The sequence below is a fragment of the Herpailurus yagouaroundi genome, unplaced genomic scaffold (assembly GCF_014898765.1).
Source record: "Herpailurus yagouaroundi ecotype Mexico unplaced genomic scaffold, PumYag 198, whole genome shotgun sequence".
In the NCBI taxonomy this organism is placed as follows: Eukaryota; Metazoa; Chordata; class Mammalia; order Carnivora; family Felidae; genus Herpailurus; species Herpailurus yagouaroundi.
This window is the reverse complement of record NW_024412429.1, coordinates 21,890,821-21,915,142: the sequence shown is the minus strand read 5'-3', so window position 1 is coordinate 21,915,142 and position 24,322 is coordinate 21,890,821. Positions and strand designations below refer to the sequence as shown.

The 24,322-nt window shown below is 38.2% G+C and overlaps 1 protein-coding gene across 9 annotated transcripts in view; it reads left to right on the top strand.

Annotated features, from left to right (window-relative positions):
* Window positions 1-24,322, top strand: part of UTRN (utrophin) — a 492,724-nt gene that overhangs the window by 415,386 nt on the left and 53,016 nt on the right. For all 9 annotated transcript variants that reach the window (XM_040448951.1, XM_040448950.1, XM_040448952.1 and 6 more), the window contains 4 exons: window positions 4,179-4,240; window positions 6,926-7,000; window positions 15,480-15,681; window positions 21,987-22,072. In XM_040448951.1, the coding sequence (XP_040304885.1) occupies window positions 4,179-4,240; window positions 6,926-7,000; window positions 15,480-15,681; window positions 21,987-22,072 (425 nt within the window). The remainder of the gene's footprint in view (window positions 1-4,178; window positions 4,241-6,925; window positions 7,001-15,479; window positions 15,682-21,986; window positions 22,073-24,322) is intronic.

Below are 24,322 nucleotides of genomic sequence, written 5' to 3'. Positions count from 1 at the left end.
TCATCGGAACACGTTATGAATAATAATGGGTATAAACATATATCACTTATTAACCTTACTGGTTTACTGTCTCCTCAAAGTCCATAAAATACAGAGAGCACATGTTTTCGTAGCTGTGACACTTTCAGAGGGAAGGGGTGGGTACTCTTTTAAAAAGTCTACAGGATAGCAAGTACAAACTAGAACTGACCAGGGCATTAAAGGATGATTTTAAAAACCAGGTAATGGAGATCTAATACACAGCACGGTGATTACAGACAATATTATTGCTTTAATATTCAAGTTTTAAACTTCAAAGTTTCTAGGAAACTGGATTTTAAATATTGTCACCACACAAAAGAAATGAGAAATGATAATTATGGATAGAGGTGTTAGCTAACACAACTGTGGTAATCCTACTGCAGTGTATACGTGTATCAGACCAACATGTACACCTGAAACTTACACAGTGTTATATCACAGTTAAAAAAATAAAAACAGCAATTTAAATAAATAAAAAAGGGGTAAAATCTTGACTCTCATACAAATATGAAAAGAGCATGTGTCAAAGATTTCATTTATCTCACTAATAAGGGAATGGGGAGACGTTATAACAGGTTCCAAGGGGAATACTAAGAACTGTATCCTTAGGCAAACAAGGGATGCTAAAATGAGTGTACCAATAGGTGCGAAGCTGACAAACTGGTCAATATCCACAGGACAATAATCAGTTGCATCCCAGTGGACACAATTTGCATTTCTATGGACAAGAGCATTTGCACTGCTATCATTTTCTTCAGTTTGCAGAGTTTAAAATAGTTCAGGGACAGTTTAAGCTTCATAGGACACCCACTGATTTTTTGGCCCCATCAGAGGCCTTCCCAGTTTTTCCCCACACAAGCAATCCTGGCATGGCTCGGCACCCAGGTGACACGTCACACGTTCTCTAGCACGTGCTTCATGTGATTTTGGACTTACCTGTTCACTGCTGCTTTGTTAGATTTGTTTACAGTTTATCAAGCTGTACGATGTTAGGTTCTACTCCTCTTTCAGATTTGAAGTTGGCCAGAATCGAAACTGTTGTTGTTTTGGAGGCAAAATATGCTACTTTCATTCTGTTTTGGTTGCCTACTCGGGGAGGACTTGGAAGCATTTGGGCTGGATAAGCTGAGCGATCTGCAGCTGTTCAAATACTTAGAGCCTTTGGGTTGATTGTGGATTTTGCTTTAAAACCCTCCCCCCACTGAAAAAAAAAAAAAAAAGAAAGAAAGAAAGAAAGAAAGAAAGAAAGAAAGAAAGAAAGAAAGAAAGAAAGAAAGAAAGAAAAAGAAAATCCAACAGCCAACTGCATCTACTTTTTTTTTTTAACTGTTGTTTGGTAAGCTGCAGTTATACTTTTGTAACCAGAGGCTGTGTTTATTTTCAGCGTTGGCAGTTCTGCCTAATGAATCAACTGGTACTGAATTCACAAAGGGAGATGCCGTTTCCCTCCCTCCATCTGTTTGCCAAATGTGTGTGTTCCCTCAGCTCCTAGTAGTGGTTTCACTAAGAAGAGCCATTAGCAAGCAAGTCTTCTCATTCAATTCTCGGCCGCTGCCACGCTGCCTCATGGTATTTTCCCTTCCTAGTTCCATAGGAGCTGTTTGCCAAAGCTCCACGTTTGTGATTCTAGAGAAAGAGTACTTACATTTGTTAAGTATGAAGTTTGGCTCTGCGTTATTCAGAGCTTTAGTTTGGTTATTGAACTTTGATTTGGTCCTTCACGATGAGATATCTGCCTCTGGACAGTAGGGTTGCCATGGGGATTTAAATTACTCAGTAGAGACAGGGGTTATGGGAATACTGGTAGGCTGGCTAACCCTGGAAGCTCCTGATGAATTGTTTTTGAATTACACTCTATTTCCAGCAAATCCTTCTTTAGTTCTTGTTCATGGTAAGAAGGAAGTTATTCTATCAACAAAATTTGGAGGTAGAAGTGTCTTTATTTTTTGTTTTTTGTTTTTTTACTTTTATTCATGCATTAGAAGCTCTTTAGGTTACTTAGGTTAAGTTACTTCTTATACATGAATGTGCATATCAGCTGCATGAGGAATTTTGTTAGGATGAAAATTCTAGTTCAACAGAAGGAATGGGGGTCTGAGATTTTGATCAGGAAACTTTTTCTTTTTTTCTTTTTTTTTTTTTTTTTAATATATGGTCTGAGATTTTGTATGGCTCTCAAGCTGTGGGCCACACTGTGAACAGTAAAATTTATAGGTCAGACAGCTTCGGTACTCTCTCCATGGTCTTTGGAGCAACTTAGAGAGTAAGATGGTGGAATGTTTTGCTTGGTGCTCAGTAGCAGAATACAAAGTAGAAACATTCCACCTCTGCTTTGGTATCAAGTACCAGGTAGGGGAACTAGCCAACTTTCCAGCTCTTGCTAAGATAGACCTTCACATTTTAGGTATTTTATTTTGTGTGAGTTTTTGGAATTCCCAGGACATTTTACATACCCAGTTCCATATCTACACTTTAAATGGTCTCAAAGCAAATTCTGAGTTCTCGGGGGTTCTGTTTATGCATGTGTAACAGTGATTATGTCCTTTTCCTAGTGACATATCCCACTTTTTGATATATTACATAGATTAAAAAAATAATCTCTCTTCAGTTTCATTGTATGAATATTTTAGTACCACTCTCTCTTGTGTACTGGGCCATTTCATTTAGCTTACTAAACAGTTTGGTAAGAACTGAGTGTTGTCTAAGAAGTCTTTGGAGTACTATTAAACGTTATTACTCTATTCTGACCTAGAAAAGGGCCAGTAAACTATCTTTAAATATAAGGACACTGAAGTTAAGAGCTGTTCACCTCTCTCTCTCTCACACACACACACGTACACAAAGAAAGAACCTAATTATGTGGACCTAGTCTACCCTCATCTTATTCCCAAAAGACATCTAATCTGTGAATTAGTTTTGGAATTTACAGAAAGAAGAAAACTATAAAACTTTCTTCTAAAGTGAAGACGAAGCATCATGAGAAAAACTGTTCAATGCCAATAAGAAAAATACTGGTTAGCTGATGCAGGCTGATGGCTGAGAGAGGAGAAAGAAGTCACACTGGCAAGAGAGATTCACACATTAGGGGCGTAGAGAATCCAGATATACATGAAGAGGGTGCTGTTAGGTTTCCTTTCTTAGGTTTCCTTTCAGAGGGTCTGTGAATTACACTGACAAAAGACAGATTAGCAAGAGAACAGCATTTGTTTATGCCTGCTGTGCATGTACAGTGATGTGTAACTCAAAAGGATGGTTGGAATTTGGGGCTTATATACCCAACTTTAGCAGTGGAAGGAAATTGGGGAGAAAGGCTCCTTTGTGAGGAACCAATAGGTTTCTTTAGGAGAGATAAATGGGCTTTGGGGGGGGAAAACGTGCGATAAGAAAGTTTGTGATGATGTTTGTTTATGCAGGTGCAGGTGATTTTTCTGTCTTCTTCATGGCCGTGAAACTCCCCCAGAGAGAGGATTTATGGTAGCCCTCTTTCCCAGAAGGTGCTGCGTTCAGTCCGATAAAGGAAGCTCCAAAAAGGCTCCTTTCTGTATCTGTTCAATCTCAGATGTCTTTAGCTTAAAATGATCTTTATGTCAACTCTAGGGTTCTGAGTGAATCCCCACAGGGGAAAAGGGCTAATTTACACCAAGGAAGGAGAGACTCAAGGTTAAAGAGGAGGGCACTTCACTTGATTGTGAGGTGAACATGTTATTCAGAGTTAAACACTTCATTTCTCTGTTCTTTGGAAATTTGATTAGGACTTCTAAAGTTTAGCAACTCTTTACAGCACTTCTGCTCTCCGAGGATTTATTCTGAATGAGGATCTATATCTGCCTAACACAAGTAGAATTATTCTGGAAACTTCATTGATCCAGCCGGCTACATCAAGCCTGCGGCCCCAGGGTCACACACTTCATATCTAGGTTTAATTTTTAGTTGTAATTCTTTTCAAAATAGATAAAACAAAATTTTTTACTCATATTTTTACAACGTCACTGCTCACATAAAAATATCTTATTGTTTCAAATGGTAAGTAATAATTGGACATTGGGTTTCAGAATGAGCCGTCATGGGGATAATTTTGCGTGATTTTGAAAGCTTAGAATAAAAATTCTATTTGCATATGTTCTATGGGACATACATTATTTTTTTTTATCCCCCAGCCATCAAACACAGACAACCTGTTGGGATCATCCTAAAATGACTGAACTCTTCCAGTCCCTTGGTGAGTGCGATTTTATTTAATTAGCCAAAATAACCGATAGTCGTATATTCTTAAAAGGGAAGTAACCACCAGTTTTTCTTACACAGCATGGTTTGTTTAAAGGGTTGTTTCACTGACACAGAAAAACAGTTGAATTTCTGAGGGAGATGCAGGAAACAGTTTTTTACCATTCTTGAGGGAACACGTGGTTTGAAGTAGCATGAGGTTGATTTTAAAAGGAAGAACACAGTCTCCCTCCTATTGAGTTATCTTAAACTTCAGCTTTGTTTGAAAACAAAAACAATAACAGCACAGCCACCTTGAATTCACCCTTTAAGTTTCCTTTTAACTCACATTTAATGTAGTTAATCGTACTAAATTAGCTTGCCTACTTGCATTTTGCCAAAGTAGTCATGAAAAGCTAAAATCATTTTAATATAAAAATGTAAGAAGGGGCGCCTGGGTGGCTCAGTCTGTTGAGCAGCCAACTACAGCTCAGGTCATGATCTCAAGGTTCCTGGGTTCAAGCCCTGCGTCGGGCTCTGTGCTGACAGCTCAGAGCCTGGATCCTGCTTTGGATTCTGTGTCTCCTCCTCTCTCTGCCCCTCCCATGCTCATGCTCTGTCTCTCAATAATAAATAAAAACGTTAAAAAAATTTTTTTTAAATGTAAGAAGGGGTGCCTGGGTGGCTCAGTATGTTGAGCATCCAACTTCAGCTCAGGTCATGATCTCAAAGTTTGTGGATTTGAGCACATGTCGGGCTCTGTACTGACAGCTCAGAGCCTGGAGCCCGCTTCAGATTCTGTGTCTCCCTCTCTCTCTGTCCCTCCCCACCTCATGCTGAGGAACACATGAGATGAGAATCCTGATCTTGTAGATTTCTAGTAGAATATGATGTTGAACTGATTCTCTAGCCTGCTTTCTTTGAAAGAGTTTTCTTTTTGGGTAGGTGAGGCAGTGCTGGCGAGGGGAAATGAGGCCCTAAGGCTCTCACACCAACTCATTTCAATACGGGGAGCACGCTTTTTGATGTCTTTAGTTTCATTTCTTTAGGTTTCTCTCATGAGCTTTCATTTGGATGAGTGAGAGCAGCTACAAAGGTTGAACAAAAGAGAGAAAAGCCATGGGTTTCTTTCCTTTGTAAAGTGAGGGTACAAACTTTGATGATTTCTGAGTTTTCTTCCAGTTCTGCTAGTTTCTAATACAGATACTGTGTCTTTAGAAGACAGAAAGAAATTACAATACCTTTTCTTTTTTAATTTTTTAAATCAATGTTTATTTTTGAGAGAGAGAGAGAGAGAGAGAGTGAGCATGAGCAGAGGAGGGGCAGAGAGACAGAGGGAGACACAGAATCCAAAGCAGGCTCCAGGCTCCGAGCTATCAGCAAAGAGCCCAATGTGGGGCTTGAACTCACAAACTGCAAGATCATGACCCGACCTGAAGTCAGATGTTGAGCCACCCAGGCACCCCTACAATTACGTTTTTTAATTTTTTTTTTTCAACGTTTATTTATTTTTGGGACAGAGAGAGACAGAGCATGAACGGGGGAGGGGCAGAGAGAGAGGGAGACACAGAATCGGAAACAGGCTCCAGGCTCTGAGCCATCAGTCCAGAGCCTGACGCGGGGCTCGAACTCATGGACCGCAAGATCGTGACCTGGCTGAAGTCGGGCGCTTAACCGACTGCGCCACCCAGGTGCCCCAATCTTTTTTTAACTTGACACCAAATCTTTAAGTTTTTTTTTAATTGAAATATAATTGACAAATAACATGATATTAGTTACTGGTATACAATATATTGGTTCAATATTTGTATTGTGAAACTGTTACTACAGTAAGTCTAATTAACATCCATCACCTCACATCATTACGTTTTTTAAATTTTTTTTTTCAACGTTTATTTATTTTTGGGACAGAGAGAGACAGAGCATGAACGGGGGAGGGGCAGAGAGAGAGGGAGACACAGAATCGGAAGCAGGCTCCAGGCTCTGAGCCATCAGTCCAGAGCCCGACGCGGGGCTCGAACCCACGGACCACAAGATCGTGACCTGGCTGAAGTCGGACGCTTAACCGACCGCGCCACCCAGGCGCCCCTACATTTTTTATTCTTGTGATAACTCTTAAGATCTCCTCTTTTAGCAACTTTCAAATATACAATACAGTATTATTAACTATAGTTAACCTCTTGTTTCGAAAGATTTGAATATGGACTATAGGATAATTTTAACCATATCTATAAAAGGGTAGAAGAAGCAGATAGATCCGGATGGAAGAAATAAGACTAGCTCTATGAGTAGTGAGAGGCACAGCCTTATTGACAGAAAACTGATTGTCCTTGAGGAAGGTGCCTCTGGAGGAGAATCCCTCCCAGCAGTAGAGAAGGAAGGGCCCTGAGCCTACGGTGTGATGGATTTAAGCCTTCAAAAGTTAACAGGCCATGTTTCGTTTTCCTCATTTCCCTCCTTTTGCTATTGGATAATGCTTTCTTGAAAGCCATGTAGCACTGCTTTGCAATGTCTCTCACTATGGTGCTAATGAACATTTAATTATTCTCTTAAATAAATGCTGTGGATTTTGAGAGAAGAGTTTTTAATGAGAACAGACATAATACTTTTCCATCATCTGAAGTAAACAAATACATTCTTGCCATTCAATGTAAGTTAACTAATAAGCATGCTTTTGAATGTGTTCTCTTTCCCATTTCAGCTGACCTGAATAATGTACGTTTCTCTGCCTACCGTACAGCCATCAAAATCCGAAGACTACAAAAAGCTCTATGTTGTGAGTTATTCTACCAAAGTTAATCACTCGGAACTTTGGATTGCATTTGTTGTTTTTTGTGGGTTTTTTGGTGGGGTTTTTTGTTTTTTGTTTTTTGTTTTTTTGTTTTGAGACAGAGATAAATGAAGATGGGGATGTGTTTGGAGAGTAAATCTGATATTCGGTGTATCACACTCAAGGAATTGGCTCTGTTTCTGTAAATGCTCTACTATTTGCCCCATCAGCATGCATGCGCTAGTAAAACAAATGAACATATGCCATTCTCAGTTGGAGAACAAAATTAGCCAAAATACAGGAGTAACATAAAAAGCTTTTTCAAAAATTATGCTGCCACCCAATTTAAAAGGATTAAATCAACAAATCAAAGTAGTAGATCATTGCCTTCTTAGTACTTTGTATTCATTTGGAAGTATAGGATTTGAGGGGTGCCTGGGGGCTTAGTTGGTTAAACATCCAACTCTTGATTTAGGCTAAGGTCATGACATCACTGTTTGCGAGTTCAAGCCCTGCATCAGGCTCTGCGCTGACAGTGCAAAGCCTGCTTGGGATTCTTTCTCTTTCCCTCTCTGCCCCTTCCCCACTTGGACACGCATGCTTTCTCTCTCTCTCTCTTTCTCTCTTTCTGTGTCTCTCTCAAAAAGTAAACTAAAAAATAAAAAATTAAAAGTGTTTCTTCTGCAAGTATAGGATTTTAAACAGTTTGATTCAATGAAATCACATAATATAGAAATACTAAAAAATAACATTTTTGATCCAAATTTGAACTGGCACCGAGAAAATTAGATAAAAGTCTCTATTTAAATATGTCTTGAGACAATTAGTATTAGCAACATGAACTTTTCCTGCAGGGAGTTTGTTCAGAGTAATATTCTGTGATAGCCATTTTACTAAAGGGTTATTCCTACCCCCAACACACATACCCAAACAACCTAAATTTAAATAGAAATATGAGTACTTGTAATAATAAAGTATAGATTTAATCTATCTAAATTCTCTTTGTGGTTGTAGTTTTGATGATTGAGTTTATTTAAAGAACATGTAGGGCGCCTGGGTGGCTCAGTTGGTTAAGGGTCCGACTTTGGCTCAGGTCATGATCTTGCAGTTTGTGAGTTCAAGCCCCACGTCGGGCTCTGTGCTGACAGCTCAGAGCCTGGAGCCTGCATTGGATTCTAGGTCTCCCTCTCTCTCTGCCCCTCCCCCGCTCATGCTCTGTCTCTCTCTGTCTCAAAATAACAAAACATTAAAGAACGTGTAGACCTTGTCAGATAGTTAATATGAGAAGTGACCTTTGTCTGTATTTTTAAGGCAGAGTAATTTGAATAATTCCAAATATTCTTGTTTGCTACTTTTTGTTAATAATTGTTTTCTGTGTAGGCAGTTCAGTGAAGCTTTGAATATTACTCTTTGCAAAATGATATATGAAAGTTAAAAACTCTTTAAAAGTCAGTAGAAATTAGAATTACATTTTGAGCTGGTAACATGAGGAGAGGTGAGGAAAGAGAAGTATAGAATCATTCAGAAAAAAGAACACAAAAAAACCCCCACAGCAATGCAAAGCTTTAAAGTAGGGAAAACTTGGGCACCTGGGTGCCTCAGTCAGTTAAGCATCTGACTTTCAATTTGGCTCAGGTCACGATCTCACGGTTTGCGAGATAGAGCCCTGAGTTGAGCGCCATGCTGACAACATGGAGCCTATATGGGATTTTCTCTCTCTCTCTCTCTCTCTCTCTCTCTCTGCCCCTCCCTGTGCAAATTCTCTCTCTCAAAATAAATAAACTTTAAAAACTTAAATAAATAAAATAAGGAAAACTTAAGCGATGTGTGGAAGAGAAGTCTCAAGGGCTAAAAACACACCTCCAGATTCATGGATGAAAGAAAACCCGAGGTGATTTTGATGCCCATAATCCACAGAGTCCCAGATAACGGAAGCAAGTGGTGCAGAATCACCAGTACAAAAAAAGCAAAGCCAACACACCCTGGCCAGTGATCTGTATGTTGAGCCAGAGGGGAATAGGAAGTGAATTAGGAACACACAGAAGGGACGTTCAGTGATGTCAGTGAGTCCATGGTGACAGCAGTTTTGAAAGGGGCTCAGCTGCATGCCCAGTATCCAGCTGACGGATCTGGAAGGTCTTCTCAGGCCTGATGAGCTATAAAATGAGGACAAATGACTCAGGGGCAAAATCTCCGTTGACCAAAGACTGCTTTTTGTCATGATGAACGTGGTCTGAGTTTTCAGTAGTACTTCTGGCTGGATAAACGTACCAGCACATTTGGTGTTTTCCTCTGTTGGTTCTTTTGAATTCTCAGGAAAAAACCCCCTCCTACAGTTCATTCCTTCAAATCTGAGAAGAGCAGAAGAGGAATACCTCCTGCTTCTAAACTACATGACATTTAGAAATGTGCACTTAGAAAAGTGCCAGATTGCATTGGATTATAAATATTCGAGCTGATGTGTTTGGAGCCACCTGGCCTCACTTTCCCCACTGCCTCTGCCCCCACTGCTCTCCAGCCCGGGGCCTTTACACCACTTGTCAGCTCACCTGTTTATGATTAATCTGTTCCTCCTTCTCCTGTCCTTTCTGTTCACTTGAAATGCCTTGACCCTTCCTCTGCAGTGGTCTGCAACCCTTTATTCCTCCAGACACTGTTAAAAATTTACTTCTTTTGGAACGTTTACAAGCTAATCCCACCTGCCTCCAATTTCTCCAGAACTTTATGACTGCCTATAAGGACTGTTTCTCACCTAAGCACCATATGCTTGCCTTTGTGTAAGAGATAATGTTAAGAGGATTGTCCCGCCCCTGCTGTCTATGGCTTCAGGTCAGGGGTCCTCCCATTTTGGGTAAACCCCTACCCAGCATAAGGACCTAATGTAGAGGGCGTGCTGTCACTGCTCGCTCACTGTTCATTCACTTGTTGGGCTCCACAATTGTGTAGGAGCTAAGACCACGTAAAGAGACTTGGTTCCCACACTCGAGGAACCTACATTCAGAGATAGCATGTTACACATGGATACACGCTTTCAGCAGATTCTTGCTGCCCTCAGAATGGAATGGTCTTTACCTTGGCCTGTTATTCTGTCCCCTCCGTTCACTGTGCACCACAGAAGACTCCTGCCATCAGCTCTAGTGGTTGGCTGGAATGGCCAGCCCTGTATTCTGTTCTTCCTGCCTGGAGACCCCTTGTCTTAGCTCTCAATGTTATTCTTGTCCCACGTCAGGTGCCTTCTCTTCCTTTGGCTTCCAGCCCAACTATTGCCTATCTTTAATGGGGCTTTTAATGATTATTTCATTCTAAAGTAGGTCACTCCTGATATTCTGTTGCTTAGATTCAGTTCTTTCCTTGTGTGGCACTTGTCATAATTCTTGATATTTTATTTGTTAACTTACTTACTGCCTGTCTCTCTAAATGAGCTAAGTTTTCATGTGAGGGATGAGTCTGTTTTCTTCTCCACCTCCAGCCTCATTCAACTTCTGGCACAGAGCAGTCTCCTAGGATATACAGAGTGAATGATTTGAGTATAAAAGTTACAGGAGTAGGGGTGCCTGGGTGGCCCAGTTGATTAGGCGTCTGACTCTTGATTTGGGCTCAGGTCATGATCTCATGGTTCATGGGATTGAGCCCCAAGTCAGGCTCTGCACTGACACCATGGAACCCGCTTGGGGTTCTCTCTCTCTCTCCCTCTCTCTCTGCTCCTCCCCCACGCACATGCTGTTTCTTTCTCTCAAATAAATAAACTTTTAAAAATAATAAAAATATAAGAGTTACAAGAGTACACCAGAAAGCTGGTGTAAGAGGATTTATGGCAGCACTTCTTACTGTTAAAATTTGTTTAATTTTGGCATATTCCTAAATGTGATACGATATTGCAGCAAACATCAGCAACGTGATGACCCTCGGGACTGTAAAGTTGAATGAACAAAAACAAGTGGAGAAGAATATAGTACAGTTTGATTCTATTTATTTATAGTTTGAAATAATGAAAAAATAAATGCTGCATGATTTGGGGATACATATACTTTTGAAAACTGAAAGCAAAATGCAAAGATTAGCTGTTCTCCCTGTGATCACGAGGGGAGGCAATTAAGGATATTTCCCAAGGCATTTTCAAGATACCAGTAACAGTCTCTTTCTTTAGCTGTGTAACGGATTAACGGGGATTGGTTCTACTATTCTTCTTTAGGCCAAACATGTGTATTATACATATTCTTTTGTATTCTTAGTTAAATTTTTTTTGTAATAGGCAGTAACAGAGAAGCCAAAGGAAAGTGGTGTCAGAAGAGGGAGAGGTGTCATGCCTTTGTCATGATGAACAAGGCAGGCTTCCTTGACTAGCAAGCATATAAGCCAGGCCTTAGAAGCCACACAGGATTTAGGCATGTGGCTATTTATCAGGGGTAGGGAGGAAGGAACTTATATGCATAAGCATCAAAGGTGTGGATGGAGTTTAGGGAACATAATGGAGTCTAAATGGAATAGGTTATGAGCTTTCCATTCAGTATTTGGAAATGTCCTTAAAGTCAGTTTGGGTCCACATGTCACTTTTTTTCATGAAACCTTTTCTGATTCCTTTGGTTGTTTGTTCCTCATATTCTCAAAATGTTACATTTAATGTTTGTTTTTTATAGAGTAGGGTGCTGTCAGACCATTTTCTGTTTTGTGGGACCTAGGAGATAGGCCCAGATTAGATAACATCTAAGGCAGAAGCAAGGATCAAGTGAACAGGAACAAGTACATAGTTCAGGCAAAAGATCATGGGTGCTGAACCAGCAGGTGGTGGTAGCAGGAGAGAAGAGGGAGAAGAGGGATTTGTAAGGAGGAGGGAAAACTAATGACTGGGGGGATTTGCTAGTTGATAACTGGCAGAGGGTGAAAGGGAGAGGGTGTCAGCGCATTTCAGGGTTTGCAGAGTCATGGTCTGTAGAAGGTACTGACACCATTACTGGATTTCAGTGTAACAGGAACTCAAGACCTTTATTTGCAACATACTGAGATGGAGGTCCCCGAAAGAGAATAGTATAGCTCTAATTGGGAGCAGAACAGCAGGCGTGTGGGTCAGGAGTTTAGGTAGGAGATCAGGATGGAAACCAGAGTGTGGAGCCATCCAGAGAGAAGGCAGTAACTGAAGTAATGAAAAGTAAGTGAGGGTATCAGGGTTACAGAGTGAAGCAGCAGATACAAGTCCTTGAGTGCCACCTGTCCTTCTGAGATATCTGAGGAAGAGAGGGTAGGAGAGGTGCGAAGAAGGAATGGTCAGGTGCCTGGGTGACTCAGACAGTTAAGCATCTGAGTCTTGATTTCAGCTCAGGTCATGATCTCATGTTAATGAGTTCAAACCGTGCATCAGGCTCTGCGCTTGGGATTCTCTGTCTCTCTCTCGTGTTCTCTCTCTTTCTCTCTGTCCCTGCCCCCTCCCTGCTTGTGCATGCTTTCTCTCTCAGAATAAATAAATAAACTTAAAAAGAAAGAAGGAATGGTCAAAGATTCCAAGAACACGAGAAGAGTTACGGAAGCCCAAGGTCAGGTGCTGAACTGTGTGTTTTTGCAGAACAGGAGAAGTATGATCCATTTCCATTCGATCCCCTGTGCCTCATATGGGAGATTAAAAAAAAAAAAAAGTCTGAAAGTTGGTTAGAAAATGATTCTGCTGTTTGTTTTATTTGCCACATGACTGAGCTGTCATTTGTCTCCCTTGGAAAAGAGAAAATCATAATTTTGTGCGATTTAAATGTAGTCAGTTTTTTAAAGGAACCTAAGTGTGACACATTTCAGGAAGATGTATGGCCTGGCTTAGGCACTAAGGCAAAGTGTCAAAGTAAATCACTAAAACTTGAAGACATGATAGTCTGTGGGATGTGGCACATTACTGTCACAGCTACAAAGTGTGTTACAAAGGAGGCTTTTCCAGAAGAAATGCAAAGGCAGCATGATCCAGGAAGTGGTCTTTTGGAATTCGGTCTAGTGTCACTTTATTGCCATGTGTGGATACAATAGCAGTGCTGAGTTGCTGGCATAATTAGTGTTGGAATTGAGAAAACTCAGAGCACTTTGGCAGTGTTTGAATATATTTATTTGTATCTGTGTGAAATTATAGTTCTGTAGCTGCTGTCATTCAGCACTTCTCTTTGTCAGATACTATGAAGAATGAGTTTGAATTTTGCTCCTGCCCTCTGGAAGTTTATAATTGAAAATAGTGTATATTGCCAAAAAGTGGGATGAAGATGATATTGAAGATTCTAGATGGTTCTTAGTCTTCTTTCTGATACCGTCTCTCACTAACTCATGTAAAGCTTACATAAGTTATTTTTATAATTAGTTGACATTTTACCAATAATATATTTGACATTGGAAACAAATGGATTGACCTACTATCCAGACTTGTGAGTTTTATATTTGTTCTTTCTGTCTCTCTTTTTTTTATAAAGTTTTCCCTGTTGAGTTGTTTTAGAAATCATTTTAATCTGTCTAGTTCTAAAGCAGTTCCTTTCCATTGTAGATAACCTGAAAAAAATAAATCATTCTATGTAGTGTTTAGGCAGCTAGAGTGGACACATTTCATGTCTTTAAAAACTCAAAATTAGTAGTTATCCAATGGTTAAAAATAGATAAATACGAAGGAAGCTATTCATTCATTTTATTTAACTGTCAAAATATGTCATTGTATTTTTTAAGGTAGTAGTTTTGTGTCAGGCAAAGAGGAAATAGTTGGTTATGTTAAAATAAAAAGTTTCCCTAAGCTGATTTCTTTTAATATTAAAAAGTTCAATATGGAGATAGGGAAAACATTCTTTAAAGCAGGCATTTCAGTGAGCAGCCCTTAAATTCATGTGGATTCTGTAATTTTCCAAACCCATTTCTTCAGATTTAGAAGTCATTTCTGTACTCAATAAATGTACAGGTACATGGTAATTTGATAATCTCCTGTTTCCCTGTTCCCGGTTAGCTAATGGAATGACTAGAAGTTGATTAAAAAGAAAGATTAGGTAGGTTTTCTTCTTTTTTGTCTAAAACTCTTCCTCCTGGCCTGTGAGCGTCTCCCGTAGGGCACACGTGCCAGCCCTTCAAGTGCCACGTATCTGCCACACCATAACCACGTGCCACCCACGTGTAAGCCACTTACCATCCACACTGCTGTTGTCATTTTAGAGCCCCGCCCCCCCCCCCCCAGACTTCCTTGAATTCTTGTCTTTTCCCAAGGAGTTCTGTCTTCCTGGAATTCTTTCCTTGCTTTACATGGTCTCTTGCATCTTATCCTTTAAGGCCCATTTCAATCCCCACCTCCCAGGGGAGCATTTTCCAGGCTCCTTCTACTCCCTTATGGTAGTAGCTCTCATAGAAATCTATGTATTCTTCACCTATTGTATTTTCACTCCTTAGTAGTATGCTTACTCTCCTTCTCTGACTGGCCATCTTTGAGAACGGGGTCTCCAGCTTGTTCTTCTGTGCCCTGCCCTAGCCTGCTCTACCCTGCTGTAGCACCGGCCAGTCCCACCATAGATGTTCTACACATGAAATGTAGAAGTGGGAGCAAATACATGGAGACCCATGGATGTGGGCCTGTACTGTGGACCTCTTCAAATCTCATGTAGCTACAGTGGCCTATATGCCAAAGCATCAAAGGAAGCAAACCAGGTTAGGATCAGATTGGGAGGGCATCCTAGATCAGGTTTGATTCAGCAGGAAGTAGAGAACAACTTATTTAACTGATCATTTTCAGTGAATTTTGTATCTATGATGTGTATGTTGAAAAACAGAATGATTAGTTTGGCAGTGATATAAACGATGATTGGGAGGGAGTGAGCAGGTTGGTCTCAGGAGTTAGAAGAGCAGTGTCATATTTTAGATGTTCTACTATTTGGACTAGATTTATTTATGCCTTCCTATATTTATTATTTTTTTTTATTTTTTTTAACGTTTATTTACTTTTGACAGAGAGAGAGAGAGAGAGAGAGAGAGCGAGCGAGCATGAGTGGGGGAGGGGCAGAGGGAGAGGAAGACACAGAATCTGAAGTAGGCTCCAGGCTCCGAACTGTCAGCACAGAGCCCGACGCGGGGCTCGAACTCACAGCGTGCGAGATCGTGACCTGAGCCAAAGTTGGGCACTCAACCTACTGAGCCACCCAGACACCCCAGTGCCTTCCTATATTTAAAAGTAGAAAGAGCCTTAAGAGAAAAGAAAAGTCACAAAAGGAAAGTAGGAAGAATTGATATTCCAAAGAGCAAAAAAATGGGATCAGATTGAAAAGTAACAAAGTTTAGATACAAAAGCATGAAAATAAGAGATGCAGATAAAAGAAGAGTTTAGAAATATAAGAATATCAATGTTATTTATTTCTTTAAAAATTGAGATTAGCTTGAAAGAGTAGATTCTTAAACTGAAGAAGCTAAATACTTAAGATTAGAAATGTTTTTGTTCTAATGTTGTTAGGTTGTATAATGTAATGACTGTGCGTATTCCTTTTTCTCATCTGATTAGTGGATCTCTTGGAGTTGAATACAACAAATGAAGTTTTCAAACAGCACAAACTGAACCAGAATGATCAGCTTCTTAGTGTTCCAGACGTCATCAACTGTCTGACAACAACTTATGATGGCCTTGAACAAATGCATAAGGATCTGGTCAATGTTCCTCTCTGTGTGGATATGTGTCTAAACTGGTTGCTCAACGTATATGACACGTAAGTTGGCCTTTTTTCTCTTTAAAATATAATCGTCAAATGAAATGTGTTGATAATGCAAAATGTGTAAATTTCGAAGTGAATTTTTTGAAAAGGTACTTCCAAAGTACTTCTCTTAGTGGAAATATACATGTTAATTGTTGTACAAGAATAACTTTCCGGGGCGCCTGGGTGGCTCAGTCGGTTGAGCGTCCGACTTCAGTTCAGGTCACGATCTCACGGTTCGTGAGTTCGAGCCCCACGTCAGGCTCTGGGCTGATGGCTCAGAGCCTGGAGCCTGCTTCCGATTCTGTGTCTCCCTCTCTCTCTGCCCCTCCCCCATTCATTCTCTGTCTCTCTCTGTCTCAAAAATAAATAAACATTAAAAAAAAAAATAAAAAAAAAAAAAGAATAACTTTCCAAAATTTGAGCTCTTAACCAACAGTATAACGAAAAAGAATGTCCACCCATTATTTCAAGATTTTGTTTCAGTTTGTAAATGGTGTCAACTTTGTCGTATCATATTTGCTAGGGGAAACCTAATATAAATAAGTCCTGTTTTCTTCTTCCAGAATGTCTTTTGGTGTGTCTTTTTTTGAAAGATAAAAATTTATATTTGTTATGAGTTAAAATAATTGACTGGCTCATAAGAATCCACTCTACAATTTTTGTATGACAACCTAAGAGCAATTTGAATGGCAATTGAAGGGATTTAATTTCTCTTTTGGTATTAGCTTTATTTATTGCAATAGGGGTGATGTGTTTGTATGGTATTTTAAGTAATTTATGCTATAGGACACTCTAATATCTGTAATTTAATTAGATACTCACTGTTACATAAAGAGCACTCTCAACTTCCAGCATAACTCATTCGCCATTAATTTGGCTTTTTTGAATGTGACAGTGCATTTGTGAAATAATCAATTCTAGAAAGACCTGCTGTGGGCTGACATTTCTGAAACATTAGGAATTATTCATTCTTCTGGTAGGGGGTTAAAGTATGCAAAGATGAAATAAGAAAATGAGAACTGTTGTTTTTCTCTCAGACCCTAAAAGTTATTTTCCATTAATTAGCTGCATAAAAATTTGTGTTTCTCATCCTCTTATTTGATTTAGAGAGGAAGAAGATAGATGATAGTTTATAAATCCACACGTTTAGCGGCTGATTGATTCTGTATAAGAAGTAAATGGTGACAACAATAGCTTTAGGGATGATTTGATTAAAATTTTGTTTATCCTTTTGTTTAGAAAACTTTTTCCTCTTTCAATATTCATAAATATAACAACAAAGTTTTTTTTTATAAAAAAATAAATAGCTTTTGTGTACTTTAAGACCCTTAAGAAACTCACCAAAGAACGGATAGATAGCATGAATCTCAGTTATAATAATGAACGTGGGATTTACTATCTCCCTGTCTGGTATCTTTTAATACATTTTGTGTTATTGTGATTTTTTTATACTTCTAGGGTAAAATATGATTCTTGGCATTAATTCACTATTTAGCTAATCTTCAATTTTTTAAACCTCCAAAAGAGATATTTTCTATATAGTAAATTCATCCAAAGAGCTGGTCAATGAATTGTTTTAACTACAAAGCCTGTAACTTAATTTGATGGCCTGGGAAGAATGCTAAATTCATACAGTACTTAATTAAGAAGTTCATTAAGTTCTCTAGTGGCAAGGTAGAGGTGCATATTTTGAGTAATGATTTAAAGAAGAATTGGAGAAAATGTTCAATCACCCTCCTCCGGTTCTAACACACTGCATTAGTTTGCTACGTCTGCCATAACAAAGAACCACAAACTAGGTAGCTTAATAAAAGAAATGTATTTTCTCACAGTTTTGGAGACTAGAAGTCCAAGATCAAGGTGTCAGCAGGGTTTCTTCTGAGGCCTCTCTCCTTGGCTTATAGATGGCTGCCTTCTCTCTGCGTCTTCACATGGTCTTTCTTCTGTGGTGTTTGTGTTCTAATCTTATAAAAACATCAGTCATACTGGATTGAGGCCTACCCTATGACCTCATTTTAAGTTAATTACCTCTCTAAAGACTGTATCTCCCAAATATAGTCACATTCTGAGGTATTAGGTGGATAGAGCTTCAGTACACGAATTTTAGGAGGATATAACTCATAACATATAACACATACATCTGCTGTTTTCACTGGACAGCCCGAAGGGAATAGTGCCACTTAGGTGAGAAGGTAGAATGTGAATGTGAAATGTTGCGATTCCTATTCTCGGGAATCAAATGTTGGCATATTTCCACTTTCCATCATCAAGTGTGGACACATGGAAAATGCTACACTAAAGTACTGTTTCTTATTTAGAAAGATGGTTTCTTGAAATTTTCCATTTTAAAGGAAAAAAACGCTTTTAGGATTTATTTTCCTTCCATGCCAAAGAAACGTAGTGAAGATTGTGCTGGGTCCGAATGGTGTATGCATTCAGTCTGGTTTTCTATTTTGGAGAGAAATATCATGAATTAACCTAAGGGCGGGGGAAAACCCCACAAGCACAGTTAATTATATGATGGTCGTCTCAGATGGCCAGAGTTGATTGCCCAAATTTCTCTAACAACTGTGATTTATCAGTTTGTCTAAACGAGAGTTATTAACTCTTTTCAAGTCATTAGTTTTCTTTGAGAATCCAATGGAACTATGATCTACATTATCCAATGCACTAGGACATTTTGGACCCTAATAAGTCTCTGAACTTTGGAAATGGCACCACGATCTAACCTTTCCATTCATTCAGCTATTTTGATATTCACTCATTAACCATATATTTTTTAACTGCCTTACTTTGTGTAGTGTGATACAGCCAGAACTGATATTTTCAGCTCTTGAAGTATACTCAGGCGGCTCTTGAAATAATGAGTGATACACACCCAGGAGATCAGAGGATTCTGGAAGTAGAAGTACTTTGAGGATCTTCCATTCTGCCCTCTTCATTTTACTGATGAAGACACTGAACCAGTGAGACAAGACAATTTTTCCATAACCACCAGTGCAATATATTAGTGATAGATAGGGAACTAGTTCTCGGGGCTTTTGATAATAACTTGACTATTTCTGCTGTATCACCATATCGAAGAAAAATAGTATTTTATAAGTTATATTAAGTTTAATTTTTTTTTAAGTTTTAACATGTGTCCAACTCCTAATATTATGATTTTTTTCAAAAAAAAATCTTTTCTTCCCTTGTGAATGATGAGAATCCAGATTTTTGGTTCTGGTTGCTTGGCAGCCAACCACTGCACTTTTGGCATCTCGATATCTCATCTGAAAAACTGAGATAAAAATATCTACTGTGCTTACCATACATAAGATATTTATGAAGGGCAAATGAACTACTATATGTAGAAAAGGCTTCCCAAACTATACAGATAAAATTTATTCCATTTATAAGTTCACAGCCTCACTCAGTCTTCATCTTCCCAGGTTAAAAAGCCTTCATTTTATAATCTTCCTTCTAAATTTAATAGAAATCAAAAATGTTTAAATCATGATTTGAAGCAACAGTCCGGAATGCTTGGTTTAAATATTTTTGTCCCACAGAAAATATTAACCTCATTTGCTGCAGTGTTAACTCATTTTTATACTATGCCAAGATGGATATAATTTTATAAGGTGCATATATTTCTAGTTAAACTAGTTTCAGAAGTTACTTATGAAGACTTTCAGGGAACCAAATACTTAAATATTGGGTTATATTACTCACTAATAAATTTCTTTGTCTCCCTCTTCTCCCTCAAATCCAGATATCTTATTTAACATCGAAGCTCTCTATCATCTGGTTCCATATAACCTGGACAACTTTATCAACCATTTAGCCTTGATGCAAGTCTTTGCTACCCCTGAACGAGTCTTGTCTCCGATGCTCACACCCCTGTCTCTGTCCCCTTGCCCAGGCTTTTCCTATGATAATCAACCTTCTCCTAGGGACAGTCCAGCTATGTCATGTCTTCAGGGTTGGATTGGAGGCTTATCTTTTCTATCATATGTTGTAACTACTGAGACTAATAACTACTCAGACTAATCACTAGTCATTAATAACTAGTCAACCACAATGATCTTGTACTTGATTATTCCCACACATAAAGCTTAGTCTCCTATTTTCTTGTGCTTTTCCTGTTGTTTTCTTGTCTCCTCTCTAGCTAGTATGTGACCTTATCACAGGTGGGAATTTTATCTTGTACTTTTCTGCCGGTCCTCATGATACACAACAATGCCGGGATCACAGTACACCTTCATAACTATTAATGGTGTGATGAATGGATGATTGACGTTTTCAGTAGTCATTTTCTTGTGTTATCGCCATAGACCGGAGGTCATCCTCTAATACACATCAGTTGGATCTTTTTTCCCATAAGAGATTGCTTTTCCCTTAGCCACATCCATGTACCAGTCCATCCACACAGCCTTTTGTTAATCTTCTGCAAGTCTGTTGTCTGACTGTCCAGAGAATAAAATTTCCTGATTTTTGGCGGGAAGAAGCCAGACATAGTCTATTTTTCTGTGATAATTAGGAAACACCTAAAAATGTGAACTAGAAACACAATTTGTACCATGGTTCAGTTTAAGGTTAATTTGGAAGTATTTCTATAATGGTAAGAAACTGCAATGAGTATATTAACTTAGATTCTCCTTATAATGCTATATTTATTTCAGTTTAAGTGTTAGTTATCTCCTAAGTCACTTCAGAATGTTGTGCACATGCATATTAAGGGTTTGATAAGCTTGTTGGATATGATTTAATATAGATTATAAACTCTAGGTTATTGAGCGACTGCTTTGAAAATACATTTTACTGATCTCTCAGCATGTTTTCCTTTTTTATTTATTTTATACTTTATATGTTATGGTATATATACAGAAACTTACCTTAGTATTTATAATTTGAGAATAGAAGATATCAATTAGTATTCATAGGAGGAATATCAAGAAGAACAAGATTTAAACACAGTTTGATAATAAGAGCACCTAAAATTAAAATTACATGACACAAATATTTATCTGTTTTTGAGATAGCATGAATTACTAAATTTTATGTAATGATAAAGTTACATAGACATTTAGTCATAGGTTTTGGGTATACTGTACTTCTGTATTGGAAACATATCTTGAGAAAATTGATATTAAAAACCTAAACTGAAAACAGATCCTGAATATGGAATAATAAAGATAACAATAGAGGGTTGTTTTTTTTTTTTTTTTTTTTCTGGATTGTGTGTTATTCCATAGCAAGGATCACGTTACAAATTTTTGTAGTTTCTGCATTTGCCTTTCCCCTTCCCCAGGCTGAAGTACATTGGGAGATTTGATAGACAACTCTGAAATTCTTTGATAAATGACAGAATGAAGACAACTCTGTGTTTTTTTAAAGATAAAATTTTTCTTCTAGTTAACTTATAGTCCCTCATCGGCATAGTACAAAGCTATTTCCTGGTGTTGAGTAATTAGTGTATTTTGTATTTAATTATAATTTAATACTTCCTCAAACAGAGGTTTCACACCTGCCTAGGTATGATCACCGACTAGTAAGTTGCAATAGTAATTTTTAAAAACTGAGTTGGCAGAGATAAAAATCTATGAAGACAATAAGTTTTTAAGTATTTAACCAGTAGTCAGCTCTCAGTATACTATTCCAGTTTTCTTACATTTGATTTTAGATATATCATTATCCTTTTCTTGCCTTATTAAGCTACATGCATATTATATATAGCTTTAGCTATTTAATTTTTCTTTTTTATTTCTTTGAGAGAGAGAGAGAGCAAGAGCACAAGCGAGCAGGGGAGGGGCACAGGGAGAGGGAGAGCAAGAATCTCAAGTAGGCCCCATGCCCAGCATAGACCTTAATACAGAACTGTATCTCATGACCATGAGATCGTGAGCTGAGCTGAAATCAAGGGTCAGACACTTAACTGACTGAGCCACCCAGGCTCCCCTTTAGCTATCTATTTTAAATCTTGCATTTGTAATTATTAACAGATATTTTCTAATTCATAGTATTTCTGAAAATATTTTTTCAGCTTTATGATTATCATTTTTATTTTACCTTCGTTTTCCTTCCTAGTTCATGTGTTACATGTAAAATAACTTCAGGCTACGTATTCTTCCAGACTAGGTCAAACATCCTATTAAAATATGTCATGAAATTGTGGTATCGGCTTAAAATTGATTATTAAAAGTGAATAGAAAAATTGCATCTCTAATATGCAATTATTTTTTAATAGTTTACCCTCAAAAAATAGATATTCAGAAATAATTAGCCTACTGTTTATAGCTTTAAATGCATCTAACACATTGAGATTTTTACAATTACAGGGGTCGAACTGGAAAAATAAGAGTGCAGAGTCTGAAGATTGGATTGATGTCTCTCTCCAAAGGTCTCTTAGAAGAAAAATACAGATGTATGTAAGACCTTTCCTATACGATAGTGTTTTTGTAATAATAATGATAATAACAATCAATTGGCAGCTTACTTTATATGGTTTGCTTGTAATAAGAGTTTCCATTCTTTTTGACCCTTATGTACATGTACCAGGCTAGATAAAGGGTGCCAGTTAAGAAGTGATGTGGAGTTGTGTGAAATGAGGTGAGGTGCCTCGATGGAGTGAGAACCAACTGTATATACATCTTATTTAATTCTATCACCTCAGAATGTAAGCACTGTGACTTCTGTTTTCCAGCTGAAAAAAATGACTACTGAGATGGGTTGAAAATCCAGTCAGTGGCTGAAGAGGCTGTTATGGGGCTAGAATTAGATTGTAGATTTTTCTGACTCCAAAGCCCAAGTTTTCTCTACTTCTCTATATTTCCAATGCTTGAAAAGAAATTAAGATGGACTAGAACCTTTATACTATATTTATAGGAGAACTTTGCGTACTTCTAATGTCAAAAAAAATCGACATGGGCTAGAACTATTACAGACATTGACAAATAATTATATTTTATAGTGTGAGAAAATAAAAAGTGATAAAATATTTTTATTTTGTTCTGTTTTTTTTTAATTCACCAAATAAGTAAGTGGTATCCTTTTAGCTGTCAGTTCATGAAGGGTGGGCATCTTGGCATTTTGAAAGGGATGGACTGGGGAGCCAGGGACATCTGCCTTCAAATCTCAGCTTTGCCACTTAGTGGCTAAGTGACTTTGGGCCCGTTACGTGATCCCACTGAAGACCGCCAGCTAAGAGGCAATATTATTCCCATTTCACGTTTCAAGAGGCTAAAATTTAATGGACTTCCTTCAACTGAAGGATGAAGCTAACATTTCTCACTTTGAAAGCAATTAGGGATAATACGTGAAAAGTACCTAGAAATCACAGTTGTAGCAATTGCTGCTGTGTCTCCACACTTTTAAATTTTTCTGGTATAATTTTGTCCATAAAATGTGGGTGACTTGATCCTGCCATGCATGTCTTTAGATGTTTCTTCACAGAATATATCCGTACATTTTGGGGAGAAGGAATGTGGAGATGTTTGATCACAGGTCCTGTACATTTAATTGAGTTTTGCATCTTCTGTGAACATACATTTTTCAACAGTTTTATTTTCTGGAATGTCTGTGAGGTGATTTGGCTGCGAATTTCAGCTCTGGATCAAGATGGCTTGTTTTTCTTAAAACAGCTTGACAAGAATGTCAGTGAAAAGAAAGGTGGGATTTATAGGAAACAAAAGACTGATTGTAGGATCAGGAGGTGAGGTACCTTGATGGAGTCAGACCCTAGTAAACCATGCAGAAAAAAAGCTTTGCAGAAGGTTTTTGTTTGGTGGCACCTTATGTATCCAGGATTTAAATTGTCTTCAGCATCATAATTGTCAAAAATAATCATTTTCAAAGCTAAAAAGGTTATTTCTACGAGTGGGAAAGGAAAATGTTAAGGAAAGCATCACTGTGCCAGTATGAGAAAAGGACTTTTCCTCTTCTGTAGTTTGGGGTTTTCATGTGTTCCTGAAAGAATTTAGGGTTCCTTAAAAGTAACACTTACATCATGGTTCTCATCTCACTCCAAAACAGATACAAATTCAACCTCAAAGTTGATCACGAATCTTAAAATGTCAGCATGATCTGTTTTCCTAGATCAGTTTCCCCTCCCTCTTTCCTTTTCAAGTTGATTATCAGAGAGTAACCTCAGACCAAAAGAAAGAGTTACAACACAGTGACTATAGTTATAGAGCAAAAACCAAATTCTACACAATATATGAAGGGTTTTTTTTTTTATTTGTGCACCTACCTTCAAGCATATTTCTGAAATGTATAATCTTTCGGCCAAGGATGGTATTTCAGCATGTCTGTACTCAGACACTCGTAATACAGTGGACACACTTCCGACAAATGTTGGCAAATGTGATACTCCGTATTATTCAACATTAAATTTTCAGATTATGGCAAGGGAAGTAGAAGCCCTGCAATGACAATTTCTGATATTTATCTTAATCCATGAAGTATGCCATTTTAGGACTTAATTAAATAAGACATCTCTTGGGTTGAAGTCCTTAAATCTTTCCTATAAGTATTGAGACTTTGGAAACGTTCTGGGGTTTTGTTTTGTTATTTAATTTGAAGTCCTTAGCAACTCTGATTCCAGTTTTGATTTCCCCAGTGACATCAGAACACTTCCTCATTATTATTTCCTTTGTTAGAGTAATATTGAAGACAA